General features: G+C 44.0%; 1 protein-coding gene across 13 annotated transcripts in view; it reads right to left on the reverse strand.

Annotated features, from left to right (window-relative positions):
* Window positions 1–18,372, reverse strand: part of PHF20 (PHD finger protein 20) — a 191,700-nt gene that overhangs the window by 54,723 nt on the left and 118,605 nt on the right. For 11 of the 13 annotated variants that reach the window (XM_075900760.2, XM_075900759.2, XM_075900761.2 and 8 more), the window contains 2 exons: window positions 11,091–11,249; window positions 4,893–5,068 (listed from right to left, as the gene is read on the reverse strand). In XM_075900760.2, coding sequence (XP_075756875.1) covers window positions 4,893–5,068; window positions 11,091–11,249 — 335 coding nt within the window. The remainder of the gene's footprint in view (window positions 1–4,892; window positions 5,069–11,090; window positions 11,250–18,372) is intronic. The other 2 variants (XM_075900762.2, XM_075900753.2) reach the window with 1 other exon arrangement.

An 18,372-nucleotide genomic window follows, 5' to 3' on the forward strand; every position in this document is an offset into this window, starting at 1 on the left:
CTAAGGCAATCAATATAACCTAGGACTGGTAAGGAAGCAGTGGCAGCAAAATATAGTAAACTTACCTACCAAAAGAACCCAGGAACCAAATCTTAGAGCTCTAAGCCACAGTGCTCAGAATCTGTTGAGATTCTCCCCATATCTCCTGGTGACCTCCAAGCTTGTCCACATTAGCAGTAGTAAAGATTTTGGTTAAAGGATCTCTCTCCCAGGCAACCCAAAATGTAAATAAAATCACTAGCTTTTTTCCATCATTTAACTTGTATCCATTTTCAATATTGTTTAGGCTCAAGAAAAACAAAAGTCCACAACCCTCTGAGTCAGGATCAAACAAAAACAATCTCTGATCTTCACTGCTTCAAAGGTTAAGGTAAGCAAAAGATCTCAAAATGCATTGCCTAAGGATTAAAACAGTCTCTAATTAAAGACATGAGACATTCAGAACCCTGAGGTATTTAAAAGGCAGACAGCCAGCTTCCCTCAAAGCTTCCAACAGACAAGACATCACCTGATTTTCCTCTTTCTCCGCCTATGTACCAAACTGGTTCCTGCAAGGTTAATGAGACTCAGCTAGTTTTAAACCCTGCTCATTAATCCATATGTCCCACTACACATAACGTCCTCTCTCAGTTTAAGGATTCCTAATCCATGCAAGTCCTATCCCAGAGACACAGATGTTGGCATCTCAGACTGAGGTGTAGTTTTTTCTGCCACCCTGAACTTGGGGAGAAAAGCCTGCAGTGTTTTCCATACTTTAAGAACATAAGAATGGCCATAATGGGTCAGACTAAAGGTCCATCTACAAGGGTAATCCTGTCTGCCGACAGTGGCCACTACCAGATGCCCCAGAGGGTGGGAACACAATAGGTAATCATCACATGATCCTTCTCCTGTCATCCATTCTTCAGCAATTTACCTGAAATAGGATGCAAGGACATATAAAGGGCTTCCAAACAAGTTTGAATGTTGAGAATAGAAGCTAATTCAACCCCAGCTGTCTTAGTTAAGGGCTTTAAACTTTTGAGGGAACAGAGATACTGGATTCTCTAGAGCAGTGGTCTCCAACCTTTTTACACCGAAGATCACTTTTTAAATCTCAGAACAGGCGAAGATCTACCACCCCGCCCCTTGCTTGAAGCCCCGCCCTCTCTATTTTCCTCCTGTCCATCACTTGCTATCCCCAACCCTTACTCACACACTCTGATACACAGTTTATTTTTAAATTATGCGATATATAAAATTAAAATCACGTGTTTATAGTTATGAAATAAATGGTCTGTTTTTTATTCATGCTATTGAAATCTAAAATGAAGCATTTATAATTATACATTTTGTGGGGACAGAGTTCTGCGGTTGGGGGCAGAGGAGAGGGAACAGGGTGCTGGGAAGGGAGAGGACAGGGTGCCAGTGGGGACAGCGTTCAGGGAATGGGGACAGCGTTCGGGGAATGGGGACAGCGTTCGGGGAATGGGGACAGCGTTCTGTAGCTGGGGACAGGGGAGTACGGACAGGGTGCCAGTGGCAGCAGAGAGTCCCCTGCATCTGCCTCCACCCAGGATTCTCTTCCCCCGCCACTCAGAGGGAAGCCAGCACATGCCTCCTTCAGTGCCCGACTCCCCCTTCTCCACCCCCCTCGCGGGGAAGGGAAAACCCTCGCATGCCTGCCACGGGGCCAAGGCCCCCCTTACACGGCGTGGCCCTGCCCATCCCCTCTCCTCCCACAGCACGGCCAACCCCCGCGGGAACCTGCCCCAGGGCCAAACCACCCTCCCGCGGCGCAGCGCGGCCAACCCCCTCCTGCAGCATGGCTAATCCCCACGGGCGCCTGCCCCGGGGGCAAACCCCCCTTCCACAGCGGGGCCCGGCCCAGCCCAGCCAACCCCCGCCCTTCCCTCCCGCAGCATGGCCAACCTCCACAGGCACCTGCCCAGGGGCCAAACCCCCCTTCCACAGGGTGGCCCGGCCCAGCCCAGCCACCCCCCCCACTCCGGGCAACCCCCGCCCTACCCTCCCGCAGGGTGGCCAACCCTAGCGGGTGCCTGCCCCGGAGCCAACCCCCGCTCCCACAGCGCAGGGAAGCCTCCACACTCCTCCTCCGGGGCCGACACCCCCTCCCCCAGCACACAACAGAGCTGTGGGAGGGAAGCAGCCCGCGCACTTCTGGAACTCCCGGAAGTGACGTGGGCTTCAGACAGGACTTCCGTCCACCCTGCGGGAAGCCGGCACTACACTAGAGGTAGGTAGTGGGGCTTCTCGGGGGTGGAGGAAAAATGGGGGGTGGGGTTGCCCGAATGCCTCACGATCGACGGATTGGTGTCCACGGCTCTAGAGCACAGTAACTGTCTTTCTGTTCCTCTGTTGCAGAGATGTATCCAGCCTCTGAAGAATTCTCCCCATTAGCAAGCTAATACTTATCCCCACACAACCTGCTGCATTGATAAGGGTAATACAGGATTTGCAGTAATGCCAGTGTCAGACCAGCTTGCCTTCTACAGATTAATCCTATGTGTAAGGCACAGATATCCATGCTGTAATAAAAACAGTGGTCCCATACAACTAAGTGCTCAGACATAAGGGATGAGTGTTGACCCTGGTGTCAATATGACACTATAGGACTAACCTGAAACTCTTTAGTATTTCTGTCAACATGCACTGCGTCTCCAAATGTTGCTCTCTACTTGCAACAGGAGTATCAGAAGGGTAGCTATGTTCGTCTGTAACTATAAAAAATGAAGAGTCCTGTAGCACCTTAGAGACTAATCTGTGTGCGCGCATGCACACACACGCACACAGAGAGAGAGGGAGAATCATGAGCTTTTTTGTGGGCAAACTCCACTTGCTCAGATGAGCAGAACTGAGAGAAAAGGGGAGCCCTCACAATTTATAACAGAAAAAGAAGGGACAGGGGAAAGTACCTGTCAATTGTAGTGCCAGTGCAAAGTAGGCTGAGTGGGCTGGAAGGGTCTCATAGTTAGCTTTTGATGTCAATTGGGTGTTGAAGGAAAGCAGGTCGGCAATTAACAGCTCACAATACTATTTATATATTTTTGCTAGTCTCTAAGGTGCTTCAGGACTACTTGTTCCTGGATAGTGTATTTAGAGCCTCTGGTGCAAGAATGTTCAAGTCAAAGATAATTCACCAAAATGACAGCTAGCTCTCAGAACCTCCTGAACTACAGTTTTCATTAGATGAGTGGGAGCTCAGCCACTGACGTGGCACATGAATGCACCAAGTATATCAAAGCATGTCCACTTGGAGACCTCTGCTTTAAAATGGATTTAATAAAACAGATCTGCTAGATCAGTATCAACAAAAATGACAACACGCCAAAATTATGGGCATCTGTGATGGTGGCCTCCAGAACTGATAATCCTATCAAAGCATATACAACCCATATACCTAGTCACATTGACACCAAGTTCCTCTCCCAGGTGCAGAGCACACCAGCCTCAGATATATTCAAGCCAGTCAAAAGCTTTCAAATTGTTCTACTTTTTTCCATCTGACTTTATAATTCTGCTAGGAGAAAAAGAACAGTCAAAATAATGACTAATCAACAAAGCAAGAAAAAACGTAACAGGAGATAAAATACTACATCGAGGACAATTATGAGTGAATAAGCTGTGCAGACTTGACTTGAAGACTTGTGAACAAGCCAAACTAATTAAAGGAGTTTGGGGGATTCAAGAGTGAGCCAAGGAAGCTTCAAAATATTCCTAAAATCCACAATTTCCCCAAAAGGGAGTAAAGAGGCCTTTAATAACTCATGTTCAACGCCTAAAGTATCAGCAATCCAAATCATTCAAGTGCCTGTCAGGCGCTTTTTTACTGACTGAAGTTAGTAGGGAACTGGTGAAAGGGTCAGTAGTTGGTGTACATTCAGTACGTATGGCTCTCCTGACAACGTATGTGTGCTTCAGAGGATCCAAGCACTGAAGTTCTGGGAGCTTTCTGAAGACCCAAGTGTGGAATCTTATGCTGATATTTATAAATAAAGGGAAAGTTCCACATTTGCTGCTGCTATTGTGTGGCCCAAGACAGGGTGTGGCCAGATCTTCAAATAAGTGAACAATCATAATGTGCAAAGTATTACATAATGCATCAGAAACTGCAGGACCTTCTCCATCCAAAAGATCAGATTCTACTTCAAAAATATTTAAAAAAAAAGAAAAAAAAACACAAACTTTTTTCCTGCCCTGATTTCAAAAAATGTTTTAGGGGATTTTACTAAAGCATTTAAGCATATCCCAGATGTAAACTGAGTCAAACACTGACTATCTGTACTTGTTCATCTTTTTTGACTGGGCAATGTACAGTGAACATACACTGTGATCAGGTGATGCTTTTGAAGCTATTCAGATAAATAGCTTCTGAGAATGCTCAGACGTTTGGGGAAGGTTTCAAATCAATTGGTTAACATTTTTACTTTAAAATATTTATTCTCTAACCTAGCAGACACATCTTCAAAGAGAACTATATCCATGACAAGTTAAAAACTTGAACCATTTTTGATACAGCTCTATTTTAAAAAGTATATTTGTAGAGAAGTACAAAAATCTTTCCGCCCTCCCATTGACCCTTAACTCAAAACTGACTGCAGATTCTGCTGAAACTTTGAAAAATACATTAATCATAATGGCCCTGATAAAAATTACATAGAACGCCACGTTCAGAAGTGAGCTACCAAAGCATAATTTGTTCACATGCTACCATCAGTTGTTCACCCAAGCTAAACTGATACTTTTCTGAGATTCCGGAGAAGAGAAATGATACATTTTATGGGGAATCCACTCTCATATTCCTACATAGACACTTGCATTGTTAGGCTTTGGATGACATTCTTTCCTGTATTTGGTGAACTTCACTGCACATCTAATCTACAATCATATACCTGAATCATAAAGTCATTTTCTTCTTCCACTTCACAAATGCATCGAACAATCCCAAAGTCACTGTCTTCTTCATCGAGTTCCTCATCGGGGTTAGTAGTTACATCAATGTCCTGACTGTAGTCGTCATCACTCCAAAGCAAACTATCTGTAGATGACTCACTCAAGGTATCTTCCTCTGTATCAAAAAGTTAAATTGAATAAATCCGTCAGCATGATTACAGAAAAATTTGTGGCCATTCTAAATTACTGTATTTATTGCAGGCACTATAAAATGTATCAAACATTGTTTTTAAAGTAATAAGTACAGTAATTAGGCTTAGAAAGTGTTTGTTGACCGTCAATATTACTAATTGGCAAAATCATACCGGCTAATTAATAGCTATTCCAAAATATCTTTTGCCTTATTAAAACCTTCCGAATTCTTTAGATTTTACTTCTCAAAATATATCTGAAATTGATTCAAAAGAAAATAAAGTCACAAAATCAGGGATGGTCTAGACAAACTTGGTCCTGCCGTGAGGGAAAGGGACTGGACTCAATGACCTCAACGTCCCTTCCAGTTCTAGTATTCTATGATTCTAAGATTCCTTTCCCACTTAAAGTGTGGGAAAAGCACAAGTGAGAACCACAATCTAAGTTTGTTTCTGTAATGAGGAGTTTCTCTCTCTGAAATATGGCCAATTCTATGCAGACAACTAACAAACATTTCTGTTGTCAATGTCTGAATTTATTGAACTGGGGCAGATTTCGTGGTACTATTACCAGCTAGATGTACAAGTATCTAGAGGGAACAAAAATTTTATGTTCTTTGATGCCTAAGATTTTTCGCCTTCATGTGTTGTTTAGAAATCCACTGATGTTGGCACAGGAACTTCTACAAATTTAGGCTCTTTATCAATAACTCAATATTTCCAGAGATGGAACTGCTTTGATAATGAGCATTCAATTACATATTTCAAAACCATAGGAGACAGTGCAGTAGACTATTACATCACTGGAAGCCACTGTCCCTCCAAACAGACACAGTATGTCCCAAGAGTGGTCACTGTACCACACAGTCTCAGAGTGTAACATGCATTCCTCCTGTGCAACTGCAGCGCTTTAGTGAAGATGCTCTTATACTGATGGGAGAGCTTCTTCTGTCTAAATGGAGTCAATCCACCTCCCCAAGAGGCAGTAGTAGCAAGGTCATTTGGAGAAGCTCTCCTGTAGACATCACGTTGTTTACACGGACGGTAAAGTTGCTGTAACTACATTGCTATGGGGAATGGATTTCCCCCCCTCCCCTCCGAGTGATATAGTTACACAGGCACAGGTCTGTAGTGTAGACCTGGCCCCCAGTCCCCACAGGGAGAGTAACAATGGCTTTTGTGGAAGAGCAAATGCAAATAGAGTGCTCATTTGCATATGCCGCACTCTCATTTGCATTTCCTCTTCCTTTCCCTTTTGCGCAAGAGGTTTTTGTGCAAAAAAGCATTCTATAGACAGCCCCTTTTTATGCAAAAGAGAAAGGAAGAGGAAATGCAAATGAGAGTGCAGCATATGCAAATGAGCACTCCATTTACATTTGCTCTTCCACAAGAGGCTCATAGTGTAGACATAGCCTGAGTGAAAGGAAGGCTTTGAACTCACATGAGTGTGCATATGATACAAAGCTGGGAACAAACGTATATCAGAAACTGTTCTTTAAGTTTATAGCCAAATAAAAAAATGCTAGGGTTAAGGTTGCCCAAGTAAACCAAACTCTGCACTTTTGGGCATTCAGTTAATCATTACATTACAGCAGTGATCTCCAACCTTTTTACACCCAAGCTCACTTTTAAAATCTCAGAACAGGGGAAGATCTACAGCCCCGCCCCTTACTTGAAGCCCCACCTTCTGTATTCTCCTCCTGTCCATCACTTGCTATCCCCAGCCCTTACTTACACACACACTGATAAACAGTTTATTTTTAAATTATGCGATATATAAAATTAAAATCACATGTTTATAGTTATGAAATAAATGGTCTGTTTTTTATTCATGCTATTTAAATCTAAAATGAAGCATTTATAATTATACATTTTGTGGGGACAGAGTTCTGTGGCTAGGGAACAGGGTTCTGCAGGGTTCTCCTGTGGGAGGGGAGAGGGCAGGGTTCTGCAGCTGAGGACAGGGTGCCAGTGGGGACAGAGTTCGGGCAGTGTGGACAGGAATGGGGACAGCGTTCTGGGGTTGGGGACAGGAGTGAGGGCAGCGTTCTGTGGCTGGGGACAGGAGAGTGGAGAGGGGAATGGTGGCAAAGAGTCCCCTGCATCTGCCTCCTCCCAGGATTCCCACTCCTCCCCTCCCCCTGGAGGGAAACCAGCATGTGTCTGCCCCGGGGCCAACCCCTTCCCCACAGCGCAGGGAAGCTCCACGCAAGCACCAGCCCAGGAAGCCGACCCTCCCAGCACAAGGAAGCCCTACACGCGCTTGTCCCTGCGCCAACCCCCACCCCCGTCCCAGTGCATGGAAGCCCCGCCATGCACCTGCCCCGGGACCGACCCCCCCTCCCTGCACAGGGAAGCCCCACACGCGTGCCTGCCCCTGGGCCAACCCCCTCTGCCTGTACCTGACCCTGGGCTGACTCACCCCTCCTGTGAGGTGCAGGGAGCCGATGCTCCCTCCCACAGTACACCCAGCAAGCGCACTTCCAGAATCGCCGGAAGAGGCGCTGAGCTGCACGACTTCTGTCCATCCCCAGGAAGCCGACACTACCTCCATTTTCACTTGATGTAGATAGTGGGGCTTCTCAGGGGTGGGAGGGAAATGGGGGCGGGACAGACAGGACGCCTTGTGATCGACTGGTCGAGGCCTCATGATCGACCTGTTGGTGACCACAGCATTACAGCGTACTACTTAAAATACAATTATACCAATACTGTGCAACCCCAGACAGAGGAGGACGTTTTGTAACATTTTTCATCTATTTTATAGGGCTGTTGATTAATCACTGTTAACTCTAGTGATTAACCCCAAAATTTAATCATGATTAATCAGTTTTAAACAATATCAATTGAAATGTATTCATTTTAGATGCTTTTCTACATTTTTCACAATATAATACAAAGTGTACAGTGCTCACTTCCTATGTAAAAATGATAAATGTGTTTTTCAATACACCTCAAGCACATACTATAGTACAATCAATCATGAAAATGCAACTGACAAATGTGGTTCTGTTACATATTTACACTCAAACAAAATAATGTGCACACAAGTCCGTTCAATCCTACTTCATGGCCAGCTAATCACAAGAGAAAATGCTACCTTCTTATTTACAATGTCACCTCAAAGTGAGAACAGATGTTCACACAGCACTAAGAATGCACATTAAAACAATCTTAATTAAATTTGTAACTGAACTGCCTGAAGGAGAATTATGTCTCCTGTTCTGTGCTTTACCAGCCCTCTCCCCATTACTTCATGTTATAGCAGTTTTGGATGATAACATTACACGTGTTTAAGAACATTATCACTGTTACCTTCTTTGCATTTTGGCACATCTGCAATGTGACATTTTTAAAGATAGCTAGAGCATACTTTCAGTGCTTTCTGCCCTAGTGAGTCTAATGCCAATCATGCAATTCAGATTCCCTGAAAGCTACTCTTGGCCCCCAAGGGAGCCCTAGACTCCTGGCTGAGAACCACTGGAGTAGAACCAGTAATCAGCATAGACACATGTCCTTCGGAATGGTGACTGAAGCATGAAGGGACATATGAATCTTTAGCACATTGGCATGTAAGTATTTTGCAACATCAGCAATAACAGTGCCATGTGAATGCCCATTCTTATTTTCAGGTTACACTGGAAAAACAAATCAGGTAGCATCATCACATACAAATGTAAACAATATTGTTTGAGCATTTGGCTGAACGAGAAATAGGACTGAGTGGACTTGTAGGTTCTAAAAGATTTACATTTTTTTATTTTCCAATGTCGGATTTTATGTACGTAATTCTACATTGGTAAGTTGAATTTCATGATAAAGAGATTGCACTACAGTACTTGCATTAATAGAAAAATAATATTTATTTTGTTTTCTTCCAGTGCAAATGTTTTGTAATAAAATAAATACAAAATGAAGCCTGTACTCTTTGTATTGTATTACAATTAAAATGGATGCATCTGAAAATGTAGAAAACATCCAAAAACATCCAAAAAAATGGAATTCTATTGTTCAACACTAGGATTAATCACTCGATTGTTTGACAACCCTATTTTAGTTATTCTCAGGGCTCAACAAATACACTCACCCACGGTGAGTAGATTTTAACAGCTGGAGAGTGCAGGGTGGACTGGCCTAGTGGGCTGTTCTGACGGGCTGGCCGAAGCCCGCACTACAGGAGGCATGGCCCCATCCAATCCACCGGCTGGTGGAGGAGCAGAGCACCACTGGGGAGGGGGAAGTGTGGCGATTCTCAGTGTTGGGCTGCCTGTGTGCAGTTCCGGTGCGAGGAGGCAGGGCGCGAGCCAGAGGGTGGGATGCCGGCAGATGCCAGGACACTGGTATGACGTGGTGTCCTAACGTCACAGCCAGCGACCGCCGGATTAAAAAAGGCTCCGGCAACCCAGCAAAATGGAAGACAGAAGCTAGGAAGGGCTGGGGCTGTGCTGAGTGGAAGGGAAAGGGGATTCTGGGGGTGAAGCAGAAGGGCAGACACCTGGGGGGGGGGGAAGAGAGGAGATCAGCACCAGAGGAGAGAGGAAGGGCAGGTGTGTAGAGGGACATGTTAGGAGAGGGGATGAGGAGGGGTAGCTCACATGATCAGAGTGGGGCTACTGGAGGAGTGGGCACAGGGGGGAGAGAAAGGCTGGTGGAGCGAGACAGGTCTCAGGAAGGCTGAGGGCAGTGAGAAGGCAGGAGTCAGGACAGCAGAGGAGGGTGAGGGGTTGGGGGGCAGCAGGCACCAGGGGAGCTGACGGAACAAGGGGAGGAGACATGAAAGCAGAGGGAAAAGGTAGAGGTTTGTAAGATATTTATTAATAAGTTAAGTTATTAATAAATATCACCCATTAGTAATTACTGTTCTTATTCTTATTAGGAATTTATGCCATTAAAAAAACACTTGGGGGAGGAGGGTGGCGAGTCCCTTTTTTGTCTGGCGAGTAGGGTTTTCCATAATTTGTGGAGCCCTGGTTATTCTAATATTTCTCTCAGAATGGTCCAATATCTTACTGACATTGATTTGTTTCTTCTCTTATGGAAGTATTCTAGTAACTTGTGTAATATACATTTTTCTATTCAATCATCAGCACAGATGTTTAGATACAACTTGTGACTGCATATGTATGTCACCAATGTTTCACTATTCCTGTATGTATTTTACTACATGAATTGTATGTTTTGTAAGTATGACTTTTATGGACTGTTTCACATACATTAAGAGTATGCTTTACAAGTTGCTATGCTTGTATCTACAGTTGCAGAAAAAGTATGATATAGATCATGTGAGAAACATAATCTTTAGTTGCCAAATAAACACAAAGGGTGGTTATACACACCACTCTTACTTTGACATAAGCTACACAATTTCCACTATGCAAGTTGCATAGCTTATTTCAATGTTATTTCGAAATAAGGTGCTATTCCAATATGACCCTTCACCCTCATGCAATGAGGTTTACAGAGATGTCAGAATAGTGACACTGTTATATCTTGATATAACAGGCTTCCTCTTAAAACACGGAATAGCTATTTTGGGATACCAGAGATATCCTGAAATAGCTCCACTATGTAGACATAGCCAAGGGGAGAGTCAGGATTGTGCATGCAATTACATTTTCAATATTGTTAAGTAATTAATCATACAACCTTTATGTTTACAACAAACCAGGTGTGGAATATACAGAGGCACAACTCTCAACGAACCAACATGATTTACAACCATCTATTAATATTAACACTTTCTATTTATGTGTTTATAGCACATTACTATGTACACATGCTGTGTACAAACATCTATTTATAACTTATTAGCCCTTCATGAACTATTTATAATTTGAAACATAAGGGAAGTGTAAACACAGACCTGAACTGGTATAGAGCAATTTATATCACTAATGCTGCTTAAATCTATCTGCTGTAATAGGGAGTGGCATACTACGTTTCCCTTTTACTCACATTTGCCACTTACACACAAAGCTATCAAGCCACAAAGGACATCCATCTTACCATTTACTTTCACTCTATGGTGCCCAGAATCAGAAACATGTAACGGTGTACTTAGGTGGGGATAAGATTTATTTGAAGAATAATATCTTGTGGTGATGACTGATTTTTTTGGGGAAAGCTCCTGGGAAATGTCAATATTTTCGTCACTGCCAGGGTATTCTGTAAAATTATAAATATGTTAGTACTGGAGGAAAAAAAACAACACTCGGGGGCAGGGGAGGAGAGCTACAAGCTGGATATTTAGAATTACTAATAGCATTAATGCCCTGTCATCCTGGAGTGGAAGAATGGTGGCGTCCAGTGTGGAAAATTGTGTACGGATAGTGGAATGGTAGCCACTGGACTCTGCCTGACGTACATGAAGGATGACTACTTAAAAATGTTGTTGCAGTAATTCTGATGTCAGAAGATAAAAAGGAAACTGGAAACTTTAAATTTAGTTATTTTTAAAAAGTGAAAAGTAATTCCAGGTATTACACCTAAGTTAGACTTTTTGATCCTTTTCTAGTTTTAATAATTAACATCTTACACACATCCTTTATAGCAATCCTTCTGTATTCCTCTGACTCTTCCAGCTGGGCTCCAAGCAAAGAAGAGGAAGAAGGGTCATTGTGGGGCTATAAAGGCAAACATTTGAACTAGAGTTATTTCTCCTATGTACTCTCTTCTCCTACTTTATGAGCTCTTAGAACCCTTGTTTTTGGATCATCTGTCACCTTAGGCAAGACCTGAGGAAATCCCCCCCCCCCCCGCCCACACACACCGAAGAACACACAAACCACCCCACACACCACCAGACAGACGATAGCCCAAAGGTTAAATTTAGATGGTCCATTCTACATTCAACTATATACATCGCTTAATTGTGTGTGTTATGGTACGCCTAGAGGTCCCAAATGAGTGCTGGGCATTGCACAGACACATTGCATGTGTGTGCAATAAAAGAAAAACTGATGGCACCAAGTCTCAGAGCCTGGATCAGCTAATGGGGCTCAGGATACAGGGTTATAAAACTGCAGGGTAGATGTTTGGGCTCAGGATGGCACTCAGCCCATGAGACCACATGCACTCACATTGCCATTTTGTAACTGGGCAACCTGACAACCCCATGAGCTCACAAGTCAGCTGACCTAGGCTAGGCACAGCTGTTCTGCAGGTCTTTTCCCTGGCCCTACAAGAGCTCACAGTCTAAATAGACTTGCTCTAACCACCAGACTACACTATATGCTATAGTATATATAGATTATACAAAAACTAAATCAACAGAAAGGAGAAAGGAAGTGATGAGAGTGCTCTAGTCACTGGACAGACAGCAACAGAAGAGGTTTATACACTCATCATTGGGTTTGCGATTGCACACACATCCTAAATGCCAGCTACTGCTCAAAAAAGATGTTCTGCGACTAACTAATTTGTGAATGCTAGAGCAGACTTGCTTTGGGAATGTCACAGAAGAAATGAAAAGCACAAAAATGCTGTTCCCCAAGAATTTGATGTTACGGGGAACAAAAGGAAGGAAAAAATATTAAGACAAGGGTGACTTTTTTGGCTGACTTGTTCCTGCAAAAATATTTTCAGAAGAGAATACTTGTGATAACCATGTTGTGATTAGAATGGCTGGTATCCTATATTGCTTCGATAAATGTTGTGCCCTTTAAAGAAAAATGTATGTGCTATTTTATCAAGACAAGACAGTAATGGATGAAGAAAAGAAAGAGAAAGCTGAATATAAATATCCAGAATAAATGTAGTAGAGGTCAGATTGGAGTGGCTCAGAAAGCCAGTACTTCACCCAAGTGGGTATGTTTGAGCTTCAGAATCAAAAACTTTTTCTTAATAAAATGTTTCGAGACCTTATGGTTGTGAAGAAAACATTAAAAATGTCAACTGGATATAAACCAATGTGATGACGTCTGCCTAAGACTGATGACAGGCTGAAGAGACTGGTTAACTTTCCCTGCAGTAACTGATCCTTAAAGCTGTAATTGGCAGGATCCCACTGTTGCATATGTGCCTCAGACATGTAAAGTAAGATTCTTTTGAATAGCAGCATTCACTGGGGCTGTGCATGCATGTCGTGCTCTCTCATATGTGGCTTTATGTTCCCTGAATAGGCTGTTAAAGACTATGGCCAGCCAGCCACACCTGAAGCCTATCTGGCAGCAGCCTAAAGGAAGGACTAATTGGAACACCTGCAGCCACTTTTGGTGGATGTGTGCACTATAAAAACAGTTCCCCAGGCAAGTCTAGGGGGGAAGGAGAAAAGGGACGGACTAGAGAACTCAAGGAGAAGGGAGCAACCCAGAGCAAGAAAAAAAAACACTTCAGTGAGCTGGTGCGAATGTTTGCTCCATGATATCAGGAACGAGGTATTGCAAGAGGGGTTGGGGAAGTGGCCCAGGGAGGGGCTGCTGCTCAGGGGGCTACACTGCCTGATCAGGGCTGCCCCTACTATAGGGCCCTGGGCCGGAACCCGGAGCAAGTGGATGGGACCAGGTTCTCCCCAACCCTCCCTTCTGGCTGGAAGGGCCAACAGGGACTGGAAAAAGAAAGGCACTGGACTGACCAATGATGAAAGAGGCTCTGGAAGCAGGATACCCTGGCCTTCATGGCAGTTATCAGAGATGCTGCGAGCCTCTGAGGTCCACAAGAACCTACCAGGAAGCGCAGGACCCACAGGACTTAGCCCAGACTTTGCCACAGTACCTTAATTTGAACTTTGGTCCTGTCCCCACAGCGGGAAGTCAACAAGAGAAATGCTCCTATCAACAAGGAGTACAACTACTGGCATTAATGGGAGCACTGTCAGTGTTTGATTTAGCGTGTCCTTACTATATCTGCTAAATTGAATGCCAGAAGGTTGACTTCCAGAGCAGCAATTTGCAGGTAGGTATAGACATGGTCTTAGTTTCCACACAACTTGCAACTTGTATTAATAGGGTATTACAAAAGGATTATGGGATCGACACGGACATCATCTTGAAGAACCACAGTAACAATTGAGTAAATAATACGTTGAGCATGTGTGACTAGCAAGGCACATTCTTTTGGGAGGGTGGAGCAGCGAGCATAAGTTGCATCAGTCCAATAGGGACTGCAGTATTGCTCTCCTGAACTTGGCATCTGCCTTGGCAGATGCAGCCAATGAATAATGCTTGACATTACTCCGTATCACTGCCTTCTATATTTCAAAAAGTGGCTCATTTCTGAAATAATGGGCACGGCTGTTTAGTGGAAGAGGTGCATTAGTGAGTGAGGCAGTAATCCATTTTGATTTTTTTGTGATGAGCTGCAAGACTATCTAAAAGCCCCAAAAGTGCTTCATTTCTCTCCCTCCTCATACTTCCTGTTTCTTTTTAGTAAAACTTAGGGACAGGTCAGCTGGCTTCTGTGAATTTTTATTTATTGTCCATGACTTGTCCCGAACATTTACTAAAAATAACCATGACATTTCGTTACCTATAACATTAGGAAAACAACAAGTCTTCTCCTTGTTCCAGTTCCACAGAACTATCATCGCCAAGGCCAACTCCTTTCTTGTCAGGATAGTGGTGGTATCAGGGGGATTCTCTCAGTCCTCAGGCACATACGAGTAATTCAGGCATGCTTCATGTTGCTTCTCATATGCCATAAGAAGGGTTTTCAATCCACCCATATTTTTCCTGCAATAAATCAGTGTTCTGCACACAACTCTCCTGCTTCCTGGTGTACGTAGTATATATTTATTTGCTCATCCTGCCCTTTTCTTTGCCTTTATTTCTCATCCCAATATAAAGGAACAAAATCAAGTGTAGACTTTTCCAACCTTCACGCTCTTATCCTACCAGTAATTGGCTTACAAAGCGAATTACCTTCTCTTAGGTAAGGCAGTTATATTTCAAATAAAGCTCAGGAGTTGAACTGGCAAAAATTATGTTTTGCACAAAAATAAGAAGTTACTTACCCTGTGCAGTAATGATGGTTCTTTGCGATGTGTGGCCTCCACTCAGGTCTCAGTGCATCCTTGTGCTGCTGATTGGAGATTTTTGCTTAGCAGTGGCCCTTGTGCCACACTTGCACACTGTCTCGCGCGGTTTTTGTTCGCTGAATATACGCGTGGTGCAAACCTCCCTCTGTTCTTTTTCTACCTGAAATCCATTCGAGGACTCCAAGCAGAGTGGAGGAAAGGAGGGCAGGGGAGCACCCACAGGGACACACCTCTCAAAGAACCATCATTACTGCACAGGGTGAGTAACTTCTCCATCAAGTGGTGTCTGGTGGCTGCTTCCCACAAATTTGTAAGCTATGTATATGCAGCTAGCAATCCATTTGGATACATGTTGTGCTAAGACGGCTGTTCCCTTCTGTGGCCTGGACCAAGAGATGAAGAGTCTGTCCTACTTTCTGGTCTCTTTGGTTCTAAATAGAACGCAACAGCTCATCTTGCAACCATTGTGTGCAAGACGAACTCTCTCAAGGAAGTATGAGGTTTAAGAAAATATGAAGGTAAGTATATAGGTTCATATACTAATATGAAGGTAAGTATATAGGTTCAGAAATGACCTTGGAGAGAAACCTGGGGTGACGCCTGAGTATGACTATCTTTAGTAAAAGTTGTGAAAGGTAGTTCAGCCATGAGGGCTCCAATTTCACCTACACGTCTTGCAGCTGTTATTGCCATTATGAAGGTCACCTTCAGGGACAAGTATTGTGGTGATGTGGTGGCCAGTGGTTCAAAGGATTGAAAAGGGTGGCCTGGTGAGCGTGTCGAGAACAAGGTTTAAGTCCCGAGGTGGCATGGAGGGGAGGGAGGGGGGAGGCAGGTTTGGGCGCATCTTCTGCAAGTGGGTGAAGAATCACTTCATCATCGGATGTGCAAAGAGAGAGAAGTCATTAACTGGTTTGTGGAAAGCCGTGAACGCCACCAGATGGACACAAATAGAGCTGATGGAGAGGTTGCATCACTGAGGCCCATCAGGTACTCAAGCATGGTAGATATGGGGGCGGTGTTGGGGTGTAGATGATGAGTAGTGCACCACTGTTGAAAACGTCTCCAATTGTTTAGGTAGGTGCATCTTGAGGAAGGCCATTGACGGTTCAATAGGATGTGTTTGACACTGTCTGAGCAGGTAAGTTCTTCATTTTGGAACCATGGAGAAGCCATGCCTTGAGTTTCAGGGTTTTGATCTTCAGGTGGTATATTTTGCTGTGGTGTTGCGTTAAAAGGTGTGGCACCAGGGGAGGGGGGATCAGTTGTTCTATTGAAAGGTAGTGCAGATAGAGCAACCAGGGTTGTCGCGGCCAGGTGGGAGCTATTAAAATTTCTGTGGCCTGGTCAGAGCATATCTTGTTGATCACCCTGGAGACTAGTGGGATTAGGAGAAAAGCATAGGAGTAGTGGAGCTGTCCAGCGAAAGGTGAAGGCATCCCCCTCCGATCTCTGCACTGCTCAGGAGCAGAATCTGTGGCATTTGCAGTTGACTACCGATGAAAAGACATTTATAACTGGGAATCCATACTTGTGAAAAACTGAGGAGAACATTGGTGTTTATCTTCCACTTGTGCTGTTCTGACGAGCGTCTGCTCAGTTTGTCGGCCCTGATATTTTGCTATCCTGGTATATAAGTGGTGGTTGGATGTTATATGATTCTTGATATACCAGTTCCAAAATCTGATGGCCTCTGAGCACAGTGAGCGTGATTGGGCACCCCCCTGTTGAATGACGTACAGAGGGTGTGTTGTCCGTGAGGTCACAAATGTTTTTGCCCTTTATCAGGGGGACGAAGTGAGTGCACGCTTTGTGAATGGCCCTGAGCTCCGGGATGCTGATATGAAGGTTCATGGAACTGGTGTATCTAGTGGTGTACCCAAGGGTCAGTCCTAGGACTAATCCTATTCAACTTATTCATAAACGATCTAAAGAAAGGGGTGAGCAGTGAGGCGGCAATGTTGGCGGACAATACTAAACAGTTCAAGACAGTCAAGACCAAAGCAGAATGTGAAGAACTTGAAAAAGATCTCACCAAACTAAGTGTCTGGGCAACAAAATGGCAAATGAAATTTAATGTGAATAAGTGTAAAAGTAATGCACGTTAGAAAAAATGATACCAATATGATGGAGGCTAATTTAGCTACAACTAATCAGGAAAGAGATCTTGGCATTATTGTGGATAGTTCTCTGAAAACATCCATGCAGTGTGCAGCAGCAGTCAAAAAAGCCAAGAAGATGCTAACAGAGGGGTAGCCGTGTTAGTCTGGATCTGCAAAAGCAACAAGGAGTCCTGTGGCACCTTATAGACTAACAGATGTATTGGAGCATAACCGTTCGTGGGCAAAGACCCACTTCGTCAGATGCCCACAGGACTCCTTGTCTCTAATAGGATGCTAGGAATTATTAAAAAAGAGATAGAAAAGACGACGAAGAATCTCTTACTCGCGCTATATAAAACTATGGCACGCCCACATCTTGAATATTGTGTACAGATGCGATCTCCTCACCTCAAGAAAGCTATTTTGGCATAAGAAAACATTCAGAAAAGAGCAACTAAAATGATTAGGGGTTTGGAACAGGTCCCATATGAGGAGAGGCTAAAGAGACTGGGACTTCTCAGTTTAGAAAAGAGGAGACTGAGGGGAATATGATAGAGGTATATAAAATCATGAGTGGCGTGGAGAGGGTGAATCAAGAAAATTTATTCACTTGTTCCCATAATATAAGAACTAGAGGACACCAAATGAAATTAATGGGGAGCAGGTTTAAAACTAATAAAAAAAAGTTCTTCTTCACACAGCGTACAGTCAACCTGTGGAACCTCCTTGCCAGAGGAGGTTGTGAAGGCTAGGACTATAACAGGGTTTAAAAGAGAACTAGATACATTCATGGTGGTTAAATACATTAATGACTATTAGCCAGGATGGGTAAGGAATGGTGTCCCTAGCCTCTGTTTGTCAGAGAGTGGATATGGATGGCAGGAGAGAGATCTCTCTATCATTACCTGTTCGATTCACTCCCTCTGGGACACTTGGCATTGGCCACTGTTGGCAGTCAGGGTACTGGGCTGGATGGACCTTTGGTCTGACCCAGTATGGCCGATCTTATGTTTTTAAGGAGCATCTCTCATTGAGACCATCTGCTTTGTACTGCCCTGATGCCACAATGGGTGTTCCAGCCCAGAATTGATGCATCCGTCATAATCACTTCTAATGGATCTGGGTGATGGAACAGTATGCCAGCCAGCAGGTTGGTTGGAGAAGTCCTCTAGTCAAGAGATTGCAGAACTGGCAGTGGGAGTGAGACACTTTG

The sequence above is a fragment of the Pelodiscus sinensis genome, chromosome 17 (assembly GCF_052426305.1).
Source record: "Pelodiscus sinensis isolate ZL-2025 chromosome 17, ASM5242630v1, whole genome shotgun sequence".
NCBI lineage: Eukaryota > Metazoa > Chordata > Testudines > Trionychidae > Pelodiscus > Pelodiscus sinensis.